The following is a 21,142-nucleotide window of genomic DNA, read 5'->3' as shown; positions in this document are numbered from 1 at the left end:
TTTCAGTTGTTGTTCCGAGGTGTTTGCTTCCATACCCTTCTTCTTTCCGAGCTGAAATAGACGCGATTAAGCTCTGTTGCCCCTTCGTTTGGCCGGGAACCGAGGGTAGAAAGGATCGTCCGCGGAAGTCAGCATCTAGCCGAAGACCAAGAGGTACTATTTCTTTTTTTTTTTTTTTGGTAGTACATATATACGTTGCGAGCTTTGTTTTGATATTGTCCCCATTATATATATTTTTTTTATTTTAGCTGAGACTATGGGGAAACTGAATTTGAACGTCCCTAATGCATCCGCTCGCTATCGCCAAGCTCCAGAGCCGTCGTCTCGGTCGGCTCCCCGTCAGGATGTTCGTCGAGGTTCCGATCCCCCAGCTGCAGGATCGTCCAAAAAGGTCCCCCCTTCCCCTCGTCGAGCTGTGGATGATCCTTCACGGACGCGTCAAAGGTCTCCCCCGCCTAACCGCCATACCGGCCCTGAAGAGACGCTTCCAAGGAGGAAGGTGGACGGGACTCCTGGTCGCATTGCCGACCCTCCACAAAGGTCACAGAAAAGGAAAGATGGCCCTGAACAAGAGCCATCTGTCCCACTGAAGAAGTCGAAGTCGGTCGACTTCAGCTGGGACTTTGCTCATTCATCTGGAGCTCGTCCCTTTCCATCTGACTCGCAGTCTTGTGCCGAGTTGTTTCGGAAGATCCATTATGGCGAAGGTCGTCTCTCTTCTGTTGAATTGATGAAAGAGTCCGATGCTGTCACCGAAGTTGCTCAAGCATCTTTTGAGGTTCGTCGGTTAAATCAATTCGCTTCGCAGATCTTCTTTGAGTGTATTTTAATCCTTTTTTTTTTTTTTTTTTTAAACAGTTTATTGCGCGTATTAACCGCATGGCTACCCGCTACGAACGTCGTGTTCGAGACCTGGAACGTTCAGGGGCGTCGAATGAGAGGATTGAGCGCCTCGAGGCTCAATTGGGGGAGGCAGTTCGGTCCAACCAGAGGCTTAGCGACCTTGTGGCCAAGCTCGAACATCACCGGAGTGGGCTTATCAAAGAACGGGATTCTCTTTCGACGAAGCTTAAGGAGTCCGAAGCTTCCTGCAATGGTCTGAAGCTAACCCTTAGCTCGGAGACGAGAAGGCTCAGGGATCGGCGTGATGAATATGGGCACCATGAGCGAATCAATGCCTTTCACGAGGTGGCCGGTCGTGTGCAGAGGCTCCTAGCGAAGCATAAAAGCCACGCCGAAGCGGTTGAAGCGTCGCGGGAGAAATTCCTCGAATACAACCAAGCTGTTTGGAACGTTCAAATGCTGGAAACGCTCGCCGCCGAGGGTCGAATTTCCTTGCTTGATGAGGAGCTTAAGGGCCAGGTCGTGGCCGTGATGAATCAGCTGAAGGACGAGGTTGAAGAGTTTGATCTGCCAGACATCTCCGAGGCTGATTTTGACTTGTCTCAGATTTTCGCCGGGCCTCTCCCCCCAATTCCGACTTGGATCGCTTCCCCAATCAGCGGGAATACGGAGGGTCATACTGATGAGGGCGGGGATGAAAGGTCGGAGAGTGGGGAGATCGAGGGCGAAGAACTGGACGAGCAGGAGCAGGTTGACGACCGTCCTTCAGACGGGGTTGAGGCGCAAGTCACCGACCAACCTTCTCATGGAGTCGAGGAGCAGGTTCCGGACTGTTCTGCTGACGGGTTACCTCGTCCTTCCACTCCTGGGCGCGAGTCTCCGGTTGCTGGTCTAGTCTCGTGATCAGTGTTGTCGCTGTGTTGAGGGGTTGGCTCCCTCGTACTATCTTTCTTTTGCCGTGTTTTGGGGTCGGCTCCCTCGTACTTTATGCGCCGTGTATAGGGGTCGGCTCCCTTGAAAACTTTATTCGTCCTTTTGGGGGCATTAATTGAGGGTCTCATTTAATGCTTTATTTTCGAAGCGTTGTTTATTGGATTTATTGGTCTCGTTTAATGCTTTTTCCGTTTTGGGAACTTGCGCCTGTTAGGACTTGTGCTCCCCGTCCTATAAATAGTCTTTGTGTTTCCTTTCAATCCTATCTTGGTGAGTGTTGTTTTTGTAGGAAGAAGAGAGTTGCTCTGATGCCGGTGACGACAAGATCGGCGTGGTTGCGCAGGGCGCGGGAACAGCTCGGCGTTAGATCCGACGAGGTTATTCAATCAGAACTTAACTATTATAATGCTCGCATTCAGCGACTAAGGGCTTACGTCATTGCCACCCATCGTTCGTTCGAGCGTTACTACAACTTCTGTCGTATTGACGGGGTTGTTGAATGTCTTGAAACGCTGATTGACGAAGGGTTTTTCTTTCCGAAGTGGCGATGGGATCGTTTGGTGGAAGAACGCACCCGGCGCAAAGACTTATGTGCGGAAGTGGTAATTCCCGCACTCGAGCAGGGCGACCTTGATACCCTTGGTCGGAGACCGTTTGAGGAACGAGAGGAGATCAAAGCCTGCCGTGATCGTATCGACGTGCTTCGCCGCTACGTGACGCAGTTGGAGAGCACAAACCACTATTTTAGCGAAAGTAGTCGCGTCGAAGGGATTTGTACGTACCTCGAGGACATGGTTGGGCGAGGCATGGCTGTTCCGATGGATCTGCTGAAGGATGTGAAAGAGTCATGCCGCTATTGGCAGACAACAATTGGCGGGTTGGAATTTGACGAGCCTTCCAATGCCGATCTAGGAATTGAATGACTTGTTTTCCGTTGTTGTAGTTCTTTCCTCTCCTTTTATGTTTTTTTGTTTGTGCCGTAGTGGGGTCGGCGCCCTCATCAGACTTGCATCCCCCCCTTTAAATCAAAGTTCGTATTCCTGAGAGTTCTACTTTTACTTGACTCCAATATATATATATATTTTTTTTTTTTTTTTGACTTAAAAGTGCGACTCGTGATGGTCGGCTTATCTCTTTTATGCGAGTTAGACTCGGCTTAATATTGCCGGGGGCGACCGTTAATAGTCGGCTTATCCTTTAGTGCGTGTTTTGACTCGGCTTAATATAACCAGGGGCGACCGTTAACAGTCGGCTTATCCTTTGGTGCGAGTTGCGACTCGGCTTAGAATAATACGTCGGAACTTCGGGTCATTACCGGGCCAGGGTAATGACTAAAATAATTCATAAACGACGATTCATTCTTTTGAAAAAGAAATTTTATATTATTGGTGGCTGTGTCCCATAGAGTGGGACTGCCTACGTACCCTCCGATCAGGAAGGATCAAGCCGTTCGTAGTTCACATTTACATGTTTATTTAAACTATAGAAAGGACGAGCCGGATATAGCCGAGCTCGCTTGGTGATTTTCAGTAGTAGTAGCGCTTGAGATGCATCGAATTCCAAGATCTCGGCACTGGTTTGCCGCCCATTGTTAAGAGTTCGTATACGCCGGGATGGACGACCTTGGATACTAGATATGGACCCTCCCAATTGGCTCCCATTTTTCCGGCATCTGGTTCGGCGGTATTTTCGAAGACTTTACGGAGGACGAGATCCCCTTCGTCGAAATGCCGGTTGTGAACTTTCTTGTTGTAGTACTTAGCTGCGGCGAGCTGGTAGTTTTGGATTCGTAGGAGTGCTTTGTCTCGTTCCTCTTCCAACTCGTCGAGTCTATCCATTTGCATCTGACTGTTAAGTGCGGTGTTTTGGACGAGCATTGTTCGTCGGAGGCTGGAACTGCCAACCTCAGCGGGTGCCATTGCTTCCATCCCGTAGGCTAAAGAGAATGGGGTTTGGTTAGTGGATGTCCTTGGGGTCGTTCGGTAGGACCAAAGTACTCCGTCAAGCTCATCGGCCCAGGCACCCTTCTTGGCGTCTAGTCTTTTCTTTAGGCCATCGAGTATAGTCTTGTTGGTAGCTTCGGCTTGGCCGTTTCCTTGCGGATATCTCGGCGTCAACTTGCTTAGTTTGATTCGCCATCGTGCACAAAAACTTTCGAATTGCAGGGAGATAAACTGCGACCCGTTGTCGGTGACTATCTCGTACGGGAGACCGTGGAGACAGATTACATATTTCCAGACGAAGAGTTGGACGTCCCTCGCTTTGATATTTGCGTAAGACTCGGCCTCGACCCACTTGGTGAAATAATCGGTAAGGACGAGTATATATCGTTTTTGTCTAGAAGTTGGTAGTGGGCCAATGATGTCCATCGCCCAGCGAATGAAAGGGTAAGGAGCTACTCCGGTTCGTAGGAGTTCAGTCGGCTGATGAATAATGGGGGCGTGTCGCTGGCATTTTTCACACTTGGCGACGAACTTTTCGCAGTCAGATATCATCGTTGGCCAGTAATGGCCATGCTTCCTGATTCGTAGTGCCAAGGCTCGGCCACCTGAGTGATTTCCTCCGGCCCCTTCATGCATTTCCATCATGACGCGCTCGGTGTCGTCGCCGTGTATGCAGAGCAAAAGGGCTCCTGCCGCCGTCCATCGTAACAAATGATCCTTCATTAAGGTGTAGTGGGCGGCCTTGGCTTTTAATCGTCGTTTAGCCCATTTGTCTGTTGGCACGTCGCCATCGGCTAAGTATGCTCGGATTTCGACTCGCCAGTCTGTCGCGTCGCTGTCTGAGGCAGGTTCGCATCCTCGGCGTGACCTCTTCGTTCGATAAGTCGTCCTAATTTCATTGGGCTGGTGGAGTGCGAGGCAAGTCTCGGTATATGTTTCGCTTATGCTCGGCGTATCTATGCTATCCACCGGGATGATTCGCCGAAGGTCGGGATCCGATGTTGAAGCGAGTGCTGCCAAAGCGTCGGCCGGGGAATTTTGATGAGTTCAAATTCGTCGAAGCGTTTTGACAAAATCCTAACGACATCGAGGTAGGCGGCCATAGGTTCACTTTTGCTATCATACTCTCCACTGAACTGGTTGGCGACTAACTGAGAGTCGCAGAAAGCTCTTATCCGCTTGATCTGCATTCCGTTAGCGAGCTTTAGACCGGCGATGAGTGCTTCGTACTCGGCGACGTTATTGGTTGCTTGGAATCGGAGACGAAAGGATTGCTCCAAAATTTCTCCGGTCGGCGAAGTTAGTCGAATTCCTATCCCTGATCCAAGATGAGAGGATGCCCCGTCCACATGTAGGGTCCACCGGTCATCTGACGGGTCAGTGGGTGTTGGTTCGGCTTCCCCGAACGGTAGTTCAATCAGAAAGTCAGCGAGTACTTGGGACTTAGCAGCTGGACGAGTTCGATACTCGATGTCGTACTCGCTAAGTTCAATTGCCCATTTGGTTAGTCGGCCCGATTGATTCGGGCTGTGCAGTATGGATCGTAAAGGTTGGTTGGACAGGACAGCGACAGTGTGCGACTGGAAATACGGTCAGACCTTTCTTGCGGACGTGACGACTGCCAACGCGACCTTCTCGACTGTCGGGTAACGAGTTTCCGCGTCGTCGAGTGATTTGCTTATATAAAAGATGGGTCGTTGCTCTCCTCGATCGTCTTTAACGAGTACACCGCTGACGGCTGACTCTGAGACCGCGATATAAAGAAACAAGATTTCGCCGAGCTCTGGTTTTGCTAAGATCGGTGGGGTCGATAAGTAGTTCTTTAGCTCGTTGAACGCGCTGTGACAGGCCTCGGTCCACTCGAACTTGCCCTTTGTTTTGAGAAGCTGGTAAAATGGTAGGCACTTGTCGGTTGATCTGGATATAAAACGGTTTAGAGCAGCGATCCGTCCCGTTAATCGTTGTACTTCTCTGGCGTTCTTTGGTTGTGGTAGATCGATGATTGCCTTAATTTGCTTCGGGTTCGCCTCGATGCCTCGTCTGGTTACCAGGTACCCAAGGAATTCGCCGGATTTGACTGCAAATGTGCATTTGGCCGGATTAAGCTTCATCCCATACTTGTTGAGGGTATCAAAGCATTGTCGCAGATGAGTGATATGATCCTTTGCGTGCTGTGACTTGACGAGCATATCGTCGATGTAGACGTCCATAGTCCGGCCGAGTTGCTCGGCAAACATCTTATTGACTAACCGTTGATACGTCGCTCCCGCATTTTTAAGGCCGAAAGGCATGACCTTGTAGCAGTACGTCCCTCTATCTGTGATAAACGATGTTTTTTCCTGGTCGTCCTTGTGCATTAGAATCTGGTTGTAACCGGAGAAGGCGTCCATAAAGGTTAACAGCTCGTTGCCTGCAGTCGCTTCGACGAGCTGATCGATTCTTGGCAATGGGAAACTATCCTTTGGGCAAGCTTTATTAAGGTCGGTAAAATCGACGCAGATTCGCCACTTTCCATTCTTTTTTTTGACGACCACCGGATTAGCTAGCCACTCTGGATATTTTACTTCCTTGATTGACCCGGCGCCGAGGAGTTTGTCAACTTCGTCGTTTACTGCTTGCGATCTTTCAGAGCCTAACTTGCGCCGTTTCTGTTTGATTGGCTTATGCGTCGGGTCGGCATTGAGCTCATGGGTCGTGACACTTGGGTCGATTCCTTTCATGTCAGCCATGCTCCATGCGAACGTTGAGATGTTAGTCCTGAGGAAGAGTATCAACTCGTTCCTCATGGCGGATGTTATCTCCGTGCCGATATTGACACATCGTTTCTTGTCGTTCTCGTCTAGGATCACCTCTTCGACCGCGGCAATGCCCTGTTGGACGGCAGTCGGCTTTCCGTCTGTCGGTGACGTGCTACTGTCGCCGACCCGCTGCTTTGATTGCTATAATTTCTTTCCGGTGCGAAGCTTATGCTCGATCAGGAAGCAGGCCCGTGCAGTTTGCTGATTGCCGCGCAGTGTGTATATTCCTTTCGAAGTTGGGAACTTAACGCACTGATGATATGTTGACGGGACGGCTTTCATCTTGTGGAGCCATGGGGTTCCAAGGATGACGTTGTAGATCGTTGGCTTGTCGATAACTGCGAACCGAAAGTATCTGGCTATCCCCCCGACGAAGATTGGTAATGTGATGGTGCCGACGGACATAAGATGATCCCCGTCGAAGCCGGTTAAAGAGTGACATTCTGGCATAATGTCCCGTTCGCCGACTTCCATTTTGGCCAACACGTCTCTGAAGATGACGTTGACTGAGCTTCCAGTGTCGATCAATATTCTCGTCACCTCACTTTCGCCGATCAAGAGTTCGACGACCAATGGATCGTTATGTGGTAAATCCAAGCCTTCTAGATCTTTTCCGTCGAAAGTGATTGGCATGCCTTCAGCCTTGAACCTTGACGGCCAAGATTTCGTCATTTCAGCCTTCTTAGTATAATCTCTGATCGCTCTAACCGAATCGTTGCATCCGGCTAGCCCGCCCATTATCATGTTGATTCGTCGTATCGTCGGAGGATGTTGGTCGGGCTTGCGGTCTGTATGCGGTCGTTTTTCGTTACCGCTGTTTTCGCGCCGTTCGGTGAGTAGATTCTGAATTTCCATCTCGTCCTCGCTTTGGTCGGCTAGTATCTTTGAATCCTTGACGAATTTTCGAGCGATATATTCGGCGCGCTTGGCGTCGCTTCGTCCAGGTCGAGTTGTCTTGCTTCTGTCGGGCTCGACGATTATTGCTCCTTTCTTGTATCGCTCCATCAATACCTTCTGGAGATAATGACACTCGTCAGTTGCGTGGGTTGTACTCTGATGGTAATCGCAGTACGGGGTTGCACTATTTTCACCTCCCTCTTTCCGTATATACTTGTTTTCACCGATCGCAAAAGTTCGGCGAGTTCGATCTTGGTTTCTGACGAAATGTTGTCGAGGCTCGACGTAGTCAACTTTTGGAGCTGCGGCTACTAGCTGTTTGGGCGTCGCACTTGCCTCTAGGGAATGCTTCTTAGCATTGATAGCTTTCTCTTCCTCGAGTCCAATGTGTTTTGCAGCTCGGAGTAATGCTTCGGATATGGTCTCGATGTGCGTTAAAGACAGCTCTTCCTTGAACCGAGATTCATACCAGAGCGCATTTCGAAGTGCGACAATTGCGGCAGCGTCCAGAATTGAAATGTTGACGTAGACTTCCTTGAATCGCCCTATAAAGGATCGAAGCGATTCTCCCTTGTGCTGAGTTAAGGCGTATAAGTCGGCATGGGAATTCTTATCCTCGAACAAAACAGAAAACTGCTTCAAAAATTCGGTTATCAACTCCCTGATACTATCGATTGATCCGGGTGGGAGTCTCGAGAACCAACTCAATGCGGTTCCTGTTAGATGCTCGGCGAAAACTTGACAAGCTCCAGCGTCGTATTCCGCTGGGCTGAACTGCAAAGGGCCGAGGGCTACGCCAAAGGTGAGTAAGAAATCTCGCGGGTCGACTGTTCCGTCATAGTGACCCAACCGTGGCTTGACTGCCCGTCTGACCGTCGTCGTAGCGAGTCTCCGAGAGAACGGAGTTCGCTGTGTTGCTTCGAGCATAAGTCCGACTTGGGGTGCCTTATCCGTTGCTTTTTGAATCATTGCGGCCATTTCTTTCATTTGTTCTTTGATTTCTTTTAGCTCGGCGTCCTTCGTTAGATCGGTTACGTCGTTATTCCGCTCGATAGGGTGCTGGGCAGGATTACATCTTAATCTGCTGGTTTGCACATACGACCCTGGCGTTGTTCTTACCGAGGTGAAGTTCACTGGGTTGAGCCGAGCGTTGTTGAGGTGGTTGATTTCGTCTTCCGAGTTAAGCTGTGCCGCAGTGAGTGCATCCAAACGGTTGTTTGTTCGCTCTTCCTGCTGGTCAAGGCGTGTTAAGATTCCTCGGAACAGCTCGTCTATACTAGAGACGGGCTGGTTGTTGAGCAAAGAAAGTTGTGTCGGCGCCTGTGGTGCCTCTACGGTCGCCGGGGTCATCAAATTTGTAGCTATGACGAAGGTCTCCGGACTTTCTACTGTCACGGTCTTTCTTGGAGCGTCTGGCGTGGGAAAGACTGTCTGCTCCGCTTGACCCGTTGCCGGGGTTATCGTTCCCCCCGACGAGCTTGCTTCTTTGCTTCTTTCCTTGTCAATTATTGTCATCCTATCCAGTCGGTGTAGGTCCGTTCTTCAATTTTTTAGAAAACTTTGACTTGGCTCCCCCTACCTGGCGCGCCAAATTGTTGATGTCCCTTTTGGTCACAATTAATATGTTTTAGTTCGGTCAAAGAGGGTCGAAGTTCTCTTCTATTATATTGGTGTCGGAACACAAAAGACGAGCTACAACGCGACTTGAACGGGTTACAAAGGTAGACGAGGATAATAGACGAGCTGATATCTCGTCGATTCTCCAAGCTATGAGTTTGGAACCGTTGACTTTTGCTTGGACGAGCTAAGCTTTTTGTACTTGCTGCACAAATTCTCCTGCTTTTCTCCGATCCCCTTTTCTACAGGCCGTACGCCCGTATTTATAGGGAATCGTGTCGGTTCGTCTAGGAAAAATACCATAATACCCTCTTCTCTTGAAAGGGATATTTATGGGCTTTTTCCTGGGCCGGGCCCTTTTGTTGGGGTTGGATCCACCCCTAACATGAGGTATTGATAAGTGTAACTAATCAGTTCATATCTCTGTCAAATAAATAGATATTGTTAGTTTACAACAAACCATCTCTAACTTGAGTTAACATTTACTTACATAGGGGCATGAGAGGAGTTTAGATTAAATTACCTTTTCCAAGCCAGAGAGTGTCAGGTTCATGGAAATGATAAACAGACAGCCTACTGAGGTGCAATTGCATCCATCAAAAGGCACTACGTTTAAAGAATTTGCCCATCCTTCGTTCTTGAAGAAAGCAAACAAACTTCCTTTACCCTCTGAAATGAAGCACAACATTAGATAACTAGCTCTTGAAGAATGAGATAAAGACACAAGACATCATAATAAAGTACTCACGCTGATTTAATAGTTTGACAAGATACTGTTCAGGCCTTTCCAAATAAAAGTTGGGTGATAGAGGTGGAAGAATCCATGAAATCTCAAGAATATGACCAGCTTTAATTTGTAGCCCGTATGATATAGAAGCATCCCATATGGGCTCTCTTATGTTGAAGGCAGGGATATGGATAGTTTTTGGTGGTCCTTTTCTGATGGGGCCAAAAAACCGTCTCACCCAGCTCTCAAGTGTATCGAGGTCCTCTACCAGATTTTAAAGGGAAAACGTCCTATTTCCCCCTCGGAACTATCATATCGTATTAAATCCACACCGAAGTTTGACCTTGTTCTATAGCTCCTTCGAGCTTAAGTCGTCCACCTATTTCTACCCGAATTCGTAATTCTATTGCTATTTCTCCAATTTTTTTGGTTTAAACGGTTTACTAACAAACCGACACAAATCTGGTATGTAACCAATTTTTCAAACCAGACAACATTAAAAATTTGACCCGACCCGTAAACAATATGTCTAACATATTTTTCTTCACCCGGTTTTTGAAACTAAAAAAAAATTACTATTTTGTGAATTTTGATTTCAAAATTACAAAAGTACATTGGAAAATCATTGCAATTAACCAAAAATCATTTCAATTGAGATTTGATAATCTGTCGATAAGGATGAACCAATCTAGTGTCGTCGATGTTACCCACGTCTTTCGTTTTCAGATTTTTTTTTTCTGGGCAAATTTTAAGATTTTTGTTCATCGGTCAATTTTCATAGCAATTTGAATCATCTCTTTGATTCCTTGATTCCATTCTACGCCGTGAATCACTTCCATGACCATTCCTTATCCATCCATTACACACCTAAAGAAATCAAGACTCATGATTTTGACCTAATTCCATAAAACAATCGAAACTACATTAAAAAAAAACCCAGACCTGGTCATCATTATTATCATCGTCATTGTCGTGAAGACAAGAAGAGTGAAGACCACACAAAGACTCTTTGATCTTCTCCGCTTCACCACCACTAGAAGACGACAGAGGAGATTAAGCCACATCGATATCATCATCTCCTCTCACCACAGACGAGCCACAACATGATTTGCTCCGCCCAGATCCCATCTTCTTCTCAAAACAGCAAACTTTATGCTAAAATCACATCATTGCCAATTTGCCACAAGACCCAAAAGTTTTTCCCCAGTCTTCTTCTATCTAATAACCCACATAATCGAAATCCTCAATTCAAAATCCAAAGGATTAGTCTACCTTGGCTGACGAGAGATTAATGAGTTTTATGCAAAGGTTTCTCAATTGTTTTTAAGCTTTATTTTTTTGTGGTTAAATTTTCAGCTTTCTTCATCCGGTTTGATGGGTTTAATTTTAAAATCGGGTTGAAATAAGATTTAATCCGGTTAATAGGATTTATTAGTTAGTTAAGCAAATATTAAACCAATTATAAACCGTATAAACCAAATTTATGGAGAATTAGATGAGAAGTTTTAATCCGAAGAGAAAATAGCAATAGAACTATGGATTCGGGTAGAAATAGGTGGACGACTTAAGTTCGAAGGAGCTATAGAACGAGGTCAAAGTTCGGTGTGGATCTAATACGATATGATAGTTCCGAGGGAGAAATAGGACGTTTTCCCGATTTTAAACACAAAACAGTAAATCAAACATTATATCAGAGCGAAAAAAAAGAGAACAAAAACAAGAACTGAAATAAAACAACGAAACCAGAGATGTACCTCCTCCTATAACACAAAGTTTCATTGCACCACCAGAGAAGCATTCATCGAATAACTTCTTAGCATGTTCACCGAGATTGGGATTGGCATTGCTAAGGGATTCTTTGTTACCTTAAATGGCAAACACATGAAAAAAATTAAAGAAGTGATGCATGATTTTTAGCAAAATGAACATACATGTTTAAGGCAGCAAGAAAAAGTATAGCCTTTACCACAACAGAATCTATTAAATATGTGTCCTTTCTTGGATGTATGTGCCCTGAGTCCTTCGATAAGGTTAAAATTATTTTCCTTGTGAGTGTTATATTCTGGAAAAAGGATTGAAGCATTGCAAACATCAGAATTCTAGAAAATGTTTGACATGAACAACAAAGATGACGGAGATCCCAGTATCTGACAAACCTGAATCAATGGCACATATCTCTTTAGCCATAAGTGCGGGGTCCAGGACGGGTGCAATAAGAAAATCAGAAAATCTGAACAAAGTAAAAGACAAGTCAAAACAACCCAATAAAGAAAGGAAAAAGAAAAGAATTTGACTCTGCAGGTTCTTTTTGTGATTCCAATTCCTTAGACATATAACTATTATAAAGTGAGTTTTTTTATACCTTTCTAAAGTAGGTTTAAGGTAATCTGGCTTGACATGGAGATAAAGGATAGTATGCTCCTTTTCTGTAAAGCCATTTGAACTGCCTCCATGTTTAGCCAAGAAGTTGGTAATCTAGAAGAAGGAAAAATTAAATTAAGATCTAAGGGAGTCAGGACTACAGTTGGCAGTTGCACGAAGAACAAATTAGAAAGAAAAAAAGATTCAAAAGCAATGAAAAGTTTGATATATTGATCTCCTCAGGGACTTATGATTATACGAGGGCTATATATATAAAGCCAGAGTGGTAGGGATATAATCAAAGGATACTAAACGAAAGTTTCTCAAACAAAACAAAAAAATAGCAAGAGAACATTCTTTATTCTAGCAATTGGTGTGAGAAATATGTATAAAAAAGCAACTACATATAAAATATTCTTACATCACCGCTGAATCGTTTTGAACCCATGAAGAGCATATGTTCTACAAAGAAAACAAAAACAAAGAGGTTAGGAATCCCTTTAATCAATTTGGATGGTCTATTGAAAGAAATTATTTCAAAATTACCATACCAATCAGGTGGGATAATCCTTGGAGTTCTGGAGGATCAAAAAAAACTTCCTGACCTCACAGCCAATGATACTGCTGCTGGATACTGACTGCCATACCCATCATCTTGACATAAGGGCTCGCTTATTAATACGGCACACAGACCGTTCTCAAGCTCGATCGCTCTGAACTCTGATGTAGATGTTTTGGAATGTAATATCTCCATGGTTGTGATTTCCTAGGATTGTTATTTTGTAAGAAGACGTAAAGAGAGAACCCAACCAAAAAAATAATACATTGCACATAATATTGTTGTTTATGAGCAAGCGACAACATCCTGTTCATGATAATTAGACCAAGAGATTTGTTGTTTTGTCTAAACAAAAACAAAAACGGGGGATTTTCTATCGGTCCATAACCCGAAATAATAAACTATTAACAACGAATATTATTCTCTAATGAGGTTTGATTTTAGAAACAAAAAATGTTGTGTATAAAATTATTACTATAATATACCGTGTATATAAGAGATCTTTTCTAGCATTGTTAAGTAAGTGGTCAATCACTCAATCCTACAATCATCTCTATGTCTCAGCACGATAAAACGCTTACCGGATGTTTTGTTTTTTTTTCTTTACCGATGATGTGATTCGATTCGATGATCTCCTCTTTTTGAAATCACTTGCTGGGTAAAGAAAAAAAAAAAAAAAAAAATCTTAAATAAAAGCGAGACGCTATCGGAAACAAAATTAGGAATTTTTCATAAACAAATGTGAGAACTTACCTTTCTTAAAGAAAGAAGAGAACCATGGTTCTCAGTTCTCTCAATCGATTCTGACTAGCTCGATTCTGAAAGCTTGAAGAGGAGGAAGTGAGAACTTGGGGAGGAAGCTCCTCTTTTTTAATATTATTTCATTTCGGTTCCAGCTGTACCAGGTACTAGCCGCCATGGGCATTCGGCTTATTTGGTGGTTTATTCGGCTATTCAGTTATTCGGTTATCAAAAATTCTGCCGAATTGAACCGAATAAAAGTTCGGTTCGGCGGCTATTTCGGTTCGGTTAATGGAGTATTTTAAAGTTGGTACGAAAATAGCAAAAATTCTTTTCTATTTCGGTTAATTTGAACCGAATCGACCCAAACAAAACAATAATAATAATGGGCCTAATTACGCACAACTAAAAAAATTGGATCCAAATTACAAACAAAATTGTAATGGGTTTTGCTATGTAATAAGTGTAACAAAGTGATTATAAGTGTATGAAATATTCATACAAATATAATGGAATAAGAACACATTTTAATAAACATATAATATGTTAACTAAAAATATGGATAACTGTTTGTAGTTAAAAATATAATATGTTCCACCACCTCTCCCACGTATACGTCACTTTCTTTAATTTCAAGCCTTTGAAATTTCTGTGGCTAAAATTTGATAGAAGCAGTGAAACCGACAAGTTTGATGGCACTCGGTTTGTTTCCGGACTAGAGCTGTGAATGTGGAATAAGAATTAGCCAGCCATCTCGGTATTTGAGAGAATGCCTGCGAGAACCGAGGTTTCTTGGAATTTAATGATTACTGGATTCTTAAAAGTAGGTAGGTGTCTATTGATAGTCTGCACAGCAACTTTCAGCCGTATGCCTGAGAAATCTGTCAATTCTCATTGACACCCCTGAGATAACAGGATATAGTCTCAACAGAGATTTCAAATCAGCCAGTAAGATTTTCCACCAAACGCAAGTTAAAAAATGTGGTCTCCTATAATAAAAACACTTTCTTTATGAGAAGGTCTTCCCTTTGTTTAATATATATATATATATATATATATATATTTTTTAATATCAAATATAGCTTTACAATTTATAATGATCAAACTCTATGCTACCAAAATGTGGGCTTGTTGTACTATCCAAACATCAACTTCTAATATGTTAATTACGTTGTTTGAAAAATAATTATGTTAATTAAGTAAGAAAAATATAAAAACAAAAATTAGTTATTTAACCATTAAGATAAGACTATAAGAGATTTGCTTTGCTTTTGCCTCTCTACTAGTCTCATTACAACATCTTTCATACTTTTGTGATTATTATAGTGGGTTTAGGAGTGACAAAACCTTTTTTTTTTAAGTTTCTTCTTCCAAATTGTTTTATAGTTAAGTAAAATATTTCATGTTTTTATTTTCTTTTCTTTTTTTTCTGATATTTTTACCCAATTCTTTTTCAATTTTTAAATTGTAGTTATAAATTGTAACTTTATTTTGGAAACTTGGTCAAATATTTTGTGGAGAAAATGAAAGAATATGTTTTAGAATTATTATATTATTTGTTAATTTGTTTTCTTAAACAATAGTAATAGTTTTTTATTGACGTTTTTATTTTATTTGGGTTTGTTCTCCTTCTAACTGCTCATCAATGTTGGCATGGCTCTGGTCAAATTATTAACATGCAAATTTAGATGAGATCTGCTTACGTACCATGTAGGACTAACACAAAAATGCGTCTACTTTAGTTATCATTTCATTATGACTTATATTTTGTTTGGTTTACTAACGTGAGAATTGATTTTATACAAAATTTTCATCGAAAACAATTTGGCCTCAGTTCATATTGAATTTCCAAACTAAATACTATTTACTTTTAAAATTCGTTGTAACTGACTTTTTTTTTTCTTATATATCTGAAATTTGGATTATACATATATGACTTCGTTAGTAGACTCGAACTGAAGATCTCCTTCCTTGTCAATCTTTTTGTTCTTTTCCAGGAAAGCCATTGGACCTTGAATCACTCTAGGTATAATTAACTGATTTTTCAAGATTCGATTTCAGTTATTGTTTAAAAATATAATTCAAATAGCATCTGATGATTCTGACATATTGACATATATGTACATATAAAATTTGTAACAGAGCAAGATGGTATATATTATATTTGTATTCTTTTGGCAATTAATGTATGGTACGTAATAGACTAGTAGTAACATAATATAAAATCATGATAACCTGAAAAAGTGATAATTGAAATGGTGCTAGACGCGGAAATAGACATGAGAGGGAGAAAAAGTATTTTGTGTTTGGTTTTTGAGTCTATTTTTTGGTCCAACTCGATCGAATCTCCAAATGACAAGGTCCATCTCTATATATCTTCACTTAATGTTGGAAAGTGATTGGTCTTTCAAAGTCTTTGTAGATTCTTCCATTTTTATTTTTGTTTTCAAAAAGAAAAAGGAATAATTCTAACTTTTGCTGAACAGAGATTATCAACATATTTCTTATCAATTAGCTTCTGATAAGAGTGAACGCGTATAACCTTAAAGGTCTTAACGCGTATTATCGATATATAATAATATAGTATAAACAATAAAGAATTATATTATATCATAGTCTTACTAATACCATAATATATATTACGTCATAAGAATAGTTGCAAAGGCTGCTTCTAGATACTAGATAGTTAGTATTGAATCAGTCTTAAAGTCTTAACAATGCCAATATTTCGATTTCCTAAACAAGAAACAACTCCTTAGATCAAAGTTGTTTTATATCATTGAGGTTGTTTTCTTTCAAGGCTACTCATATCAAAATCAAAACGGAGCTGTAATGTGGTTAAAAAGAAAGAAAAGAAATAGCACGGAATCAATACGTATCTTTTTCATAAACCTAATCATATATTCAGAAAATGCGTAAATGAAACATGAAAGTTACTGGAGTACCAATCCAAGATTAATGTGGTTCCTAACTTTTACTAAACCGAGAAAATCAGAAATCCATACCCGTACCAATCCAAGATTGTATGTATAGCTAGCTAAATTGGTCGACTACGTACTGCAAGTTACATAGACCAAATACAAATGGTAGAAACGAAGTATAACAGATTATAGGCGGAATCGTTTTTGGGGAAAATGAACCACATTTTTATCCCTAAAAATCAAGTAAACAGAAAAACGTAAAAACTCAGCGGAAATTAATTGGTGAATTCATCTTACAATAGAGAATAACATCTTTAATCTTCTCATCCTTGTCCCTGTATTCTACTTACATACATTCAAGGTTAGGTCAAGCAGACAAAAAAACGGGAATGCATCAACCGAAATTTTCTGATGTCTCCTCCAATAGATATCTATCGACTTGAACTAGTGTGACATTTAAAAAAAAAAAAAAAAAAACTCTTTGAAACCACTAGAGCAACCTTGGTTTTAACAATATTTATATGTAGAGATTTACCACGACTGTTAGTAACTGAAAGAAAATGATGGCACAGCCACAAATGTACATACTTTATACGTATTAATTTGCTCTTGGATGGTATTGTTGATTAAGCTTGAATTAGCTTGAGCCTAAAGTCAAGTATATTTAGGAGTTATCTAATAATTTAGTTCTCCATTTTGTATTAGGAAACTTGTCTAAGAGTTTTTCTATATAAGAATATGTAAGAGGTGTTGCATAACTTATGAGATTTGGGAGAACAAGAGAGAGCTTTTGGCTTTGAGAGATTTTCCTAAAGGTTAATAAAAGAGAGTAATTCTTTTAGTTCTTGTGTTCTTAAATCTTAAAGAGTTTCTTTGATTCTAGATTGTACATACTTTATACGTATTAATTAGCTCTTGGATGGTATGAAACAAAAACTTTCAGAAATTCATCCAATCGTTTTATTTAAACTCGGATTATTAAATGAAAATTAATAAACATTTTATTGTCATTATACAAGTTTACGAAGGACCAAATTCGAAGGTAACTTGATGAAGAAGAAACGGAAAAGGAGACGCACGGCTCGGCAACCGCCCACGTTTACTTCGTAAGCCTTCACACATGTATCGATGCACCTCTGCTTCCACACACACATGCTCTTCCTCACCTCTAAGTTCACATATACACACACACAACCCCATATATATAGAGTTAGATGTACTCGAATATACACCAAGTACCCACTTGTTAGCCTTTCCAATCTTTACACATTCAAAATTCATAAAAAAAAAGTATATGAAAAATGTTGCCGTACATTGGACACAACAGCTACCAGTAGCACCAGTTTCCATCACCGGAGATGGAAATAATTCCGGAGGAGAAGTGGAAGCTTTCCTATGGACAAGAGGTTACTGCTCCGGCTTGTCCTCGTTGTGCATCGTCCAACACCAAGTTTTGTTATTACAACAACTACAGCTTGTCTCAGCCTAGATACTTCTGCAAAGGTTGCCGTCGTTACTGGACCAAGGGAGGTTCTCTCCGCAACATTCCTGTAGGTGGAGGCTGTCGCAAGAGAAGCCGCAGCAGACACAACAGTCACAAAAGGTTTGGTCGGAACGAGAATCGGACTGATGGTCTTATTAACCAAGATGATGGAACTCAGTCCAGCCCTGCTGGTTCTGATATTGATTTGGCTGCGGTTTTCGCACAGTACGTGACTGATCGTAGCCCTTCTAGTACAGATAATACTACTGGATCCGATCAAGATTCACCGGTAACAACAACCACCAATGTTTTAGATTCCTTGAGTTGGGATATCTGCCAAGAAACCGAAGTGGATCTTGGATTCTATGGGGAATTCAATCATCTATCCGATAAGACCGAAGAAGATCAACGAGGTTTTGGTCAGTTCCTCCAAGAAGATCGAGAGGAGATCTTCGAGTTCCAGGGTTTACTCGATGACAAAGAGCTACAAGAGATGCTGGAATGCTCATTCACAGAGGAGCCAGACCAGTTGATTTCTCAGGGGAGATTCATGATCAATGGTGATAACTGGAGTTCAACAGATTTTACCAGATTCGGGATTTGACCAGGAAGAGAAAGATGGTTTCTTTCATTTTGATCACATATACTTAATTTATTATATATAGAAAATAAGTACTATTTACACTAAAACTCATTCTTATATTGTTCATGAAGTTATATCACACATGAACGATCCCACAGAATAGGATCCGTGGAGTAGACTACTGTATATTAATCTTGAATAATGGATACAAACTTACAATTTCTATGTTCTTTTTGCGGGTAGGGTTTCAAAGTTCTTCTCTTTTGCCTTTTCCTCTCCTTTCAGATTCGATTTTAGAACATACCTGTAAAATTCGAAATTCTCACTATTCATATATGTTAAAAAAGCAAACCTTGGCAGTTCTACTCCTGATTCTGGTAAATAAGAAAGGAAGTTCAGTTCTATCGGAACAGAAACAATAATTAACAGTTTTCATCGATCTTTGGCTGGTTCTGACATAATATGGACCTGAGTTTATGGAACACAATTAATATAGAACAAACGACTTACCTGAAAATAATGTTTCGCAGCTGTTTCTAATACAATGCAGTTTGTAAGCACGAGCAATGTATTAGCTGACGACTCTGTTTTCTGGATGCCACTTTATGCTGCAACCAACACTTTACGATACCAAATGCAGGTCATCAAAGACTATAGACATGGTAAACAAAGAATTGAAGAGAAATGTATCAAAATCTGAGTGTACCTTGGCTTTTGATTTGATGGTATTGGTTGACAGCTAAGGGCAAGATCAATCGCCAGGCTTAGATCCCTACACATATAAAACATGTTAGGGTTTACTATATAACAACTTCTCTGGGATATGTTAAAAGCAGTAACATAGATAACAAACCTCCCAGATACTGATATGTTATTGCTAGGCCGGGAATAATCAAACTGACCATGATAGACCAGCGCAAATGGTCTACGACCATCCTGCTCCATTTGACACGCGAGAACAAGTTGAGATAGAGTTAATTAACAGAACAAGTCAAAGTTTCCATAAGAAGTATTATTTGTTTGAGCTTGAAAAGGAATTCATAATATAACTACTCTCAGTCCAACAAATGGCTATCTTTCAAATATAAGACATAAGAGCTTTGTGAGTTCATCTTTACATGCTTTAGCAGGAAATAATCACAATATATCCAAAACAGTAGACATTTTCCCTGCTACTTAGCAATCTTTTATCAAAAGATATGATCACAAATTACCTTCTTATATAAGAAAAACTCAGGGGTACAAACAGCTCCAAATTCTCTTGCAACCTCTTGTGACTGAGGCAAGAGGAAAAATGTCACCAAAATATCAGAATAATCGTATATACAACTAACAATGCTGAAAAAGTTCAAAAAAAAAGAAAGAATCCAAACCTCATCATACAAGTAAGGAAATGGGTACTTGAAAACTTTTGCATCCTCTGCCATGAACTCAGGCCCATCCTGTGAAAAGGAAACGAACATGGAACAAACCATATAGAAACCTCATCTCAACAAATAAATCATTAACACTAGAGAGTATCACAACAAACACAAACCTGAGGATGAGTTACAACAGAATTTGAAGATATAGCAACAACAGCAAGACCTTTCTGCAGAACCAGACAACAATATATATGTAGCTAAGATAAGATAACCAATACATAATGAGTCAAAGCTATGGAAAGAACACAGAAGCAAAATGTTAAGTTACCTACCTCCATATAGAAATTGCAAAGATTTACAATGTCTTTCTTCAAGTGAATCACAAACGGGCAATGATTGCGTTCATAACCTAACACACAAAATCAAAAACAGAGGTTTTAAGATTACAAATTATTAAAAAACTGAATTAACAAATTGAAAAGTAGTTCATTACTCACCAGTAGAGATGGGTACAGTTCAAAATCTTCTAATTTCTATAAGTTTCCAGTGAGCGGCTCCGTAAGCTACAAGTTTCAATCACACACAAATCTCTAATAAGATTAGAAATTCCTCTGTTTTTTTTTATACAGACGACGTGAATGTGACATTTTTTACCTCAAAATTGGGAGCTCTAGCTCCTAATTTTACTCCGCCTGACTCAATTCTGGCGGCACGAACCACGACGCGCCTCGGCGATGGTGCATTGACTTTGAGTCTCCGCCGCAGATAGCTGAGGTCTAACCGTTTCGATGGCGAGAATGAAGATAACCTCCGGGAAGATATCGCTAATGCGGTTCGTGAAGGAAGCAGGTATGATGCTCCGTACGTCACGGCGGTGGAGGCAGCCATTGTAGTGTCGTCTGGTGTTTCTTCAATTCTACCGGAGACACAAACCACGCGTCAGTATCTTAGAAGACGTGGGTAGATTATGGGCTGAAATATCAAAGGCCTAGCCCATTATTTGAGCCCAATGATAATAATATACATGTTAAAAAACGTTGTGAAAGATTCTGGAAGCACGAAGACTTTTTTTATTATTTTGGAGATAAAAGGAAACTTTACATAGATTTCTTAATTATTAATTCATTAAAACAAAAAGGAAAATTAACAATTCCTAGTTTATTTAGAATTGGAAATTAGCCTGTTGTATGGTTTAGTCCAATTAGTATAAATAGTCCAATTAGTCCATACGAAGATCAAGTTGTGATCCTAGCAGTTGAAATCTAAGAAAATAGAGTTAAGGAGAGAAACTTTGTAAAACTTATTTTTTCTAATAAATCAAAAGAGAGTTTTTGAATTCCTGTGTATTACTTTGTGCTAAAGATCCAAACCG

The 21,142-nt window shown here is 41.3% G+C and overlaps 2 protein-coding genes and 2 pseudogenes across 6 annotated transcripts; 1 reads left to right on the top strand and 3 right to left on the bottom strand.

Moving 5' to 3' along the window:
• Positions 1 to 3,147: 3,147 nt before the first annotated feature.
• LOC104773900 (nardilysin-like) lies at positions 3,148 to 13,585 on the bottom strand. Of its 3 annotated transcripts, none has more exons than XM_010498571.2 (11): positions 13,432 to 13,585; positions 13,260 to 13,332; positions 12,671 to 12,885; positions 12,541 to 12,581; positions 12,121 to 12,233; positions 11,915 to 11,988; positions 11,725 to 11,820; positions 11,513 to 11,623; positions 9,780 to 10,022; positions 9,555 to 9,700; positions 3,148 to 9,454 (listed from the first exon to the last, which is right to left on the bottom strand). In XM_010498571.2, the coding sequence occupies exons 4-11, from the start codon at positions 12,574 to 12,576 to the stop codon at positions 9,362 to 9,364; spliced, it is 912 nt and encodes a 303-aa protein (XP_010496873.1). In that variant the 5' UTR covers positions 12,577 to 12,581; positions 12,671 to 12,885; positions 13,260 to 13,332; positions 13,432 to 13,585; the 3' UTR covers positions 3,148 to 9,361. The 3 variants fall into 3 exon arrangements, 2 of the variants coding, with proteins under 2 accessions (XP_010496873.1, XP_087352043.1); XM_087495917.1 differs by having other exon boundaries at positions 3,148 to 9,411; XR_015587105.1 differs by having other exon boundaries at positions 9,056 to 9,454; positions 9,555 to 9,698; positions 9,876 to 10,022.
• LOC147923436 (uncharacterized) lies at positions 6,659 to 8,929 on the bottom strand. Its single transcript, XM_087496437.1, has one exon. It carries the CDS (start codon positions 8,927 to 8,929, stop codon positions 6,659 to 6,661), a length of 2,271 nt encoding a protein of 756 aa, XP_087352563.1.
• A 3,692-nt stretch (positions 13,586 to 17,277) lies between the features above and the next one.
• On the bottom strand, positions 17,278 to 20,693 carry LOC104773899 (uncharacterized; annotated as a pseudogene). Its single transcript, XR_015587704.1, has 10 exons — positions 20,425 to 20,693; positions 20,264 to 20,333; positions 20,103 to 20,179; positions 19,944 to 19,997; positions 19,780 to 19,848; positions 19,621 to 19,683; positions 19,260 to 19,342; positions 19,113 to 19,178; positions 18,917 to 19,026; positions 17,278 to 18,710 (listed from the first exon to the last, which is right to left on the bottom strand). The product of XR_015587704.1 is annotated as an uncharacterized LOC104773899 (transcript).
• Positions 17,699 to 18,427, top strand: LOC104773898 (dof zinc finger protein DOF1.2 pseudogene; annotated as a pseudogene). Its single transcript, XR_015587703.1, has one exon. The product of XR_015587703.1 is annotated as a dof zinc finger protein DOF1.2 pseudogene (transcript).
• Positions 20,694 to 21,142: the final 449 nt, after the last annotated feature.

Source organism: Camelina sativa, chromosome 17, assembly GCF_030686135.1.
Source record: "Camelina sativa cultivar CO46 ecotype springtype chromosome 17, ASM3068613v1".
Lineage (NCBI taxonomy): Eukaryota > Viridiplantae > Streptophyta > Magnoliopsida > Brassicales > Brassicaceae > Camelina > Camelina sativa.
This window is presented reverse-complemented; position numbering and strand designations above follow the sequence as displayed.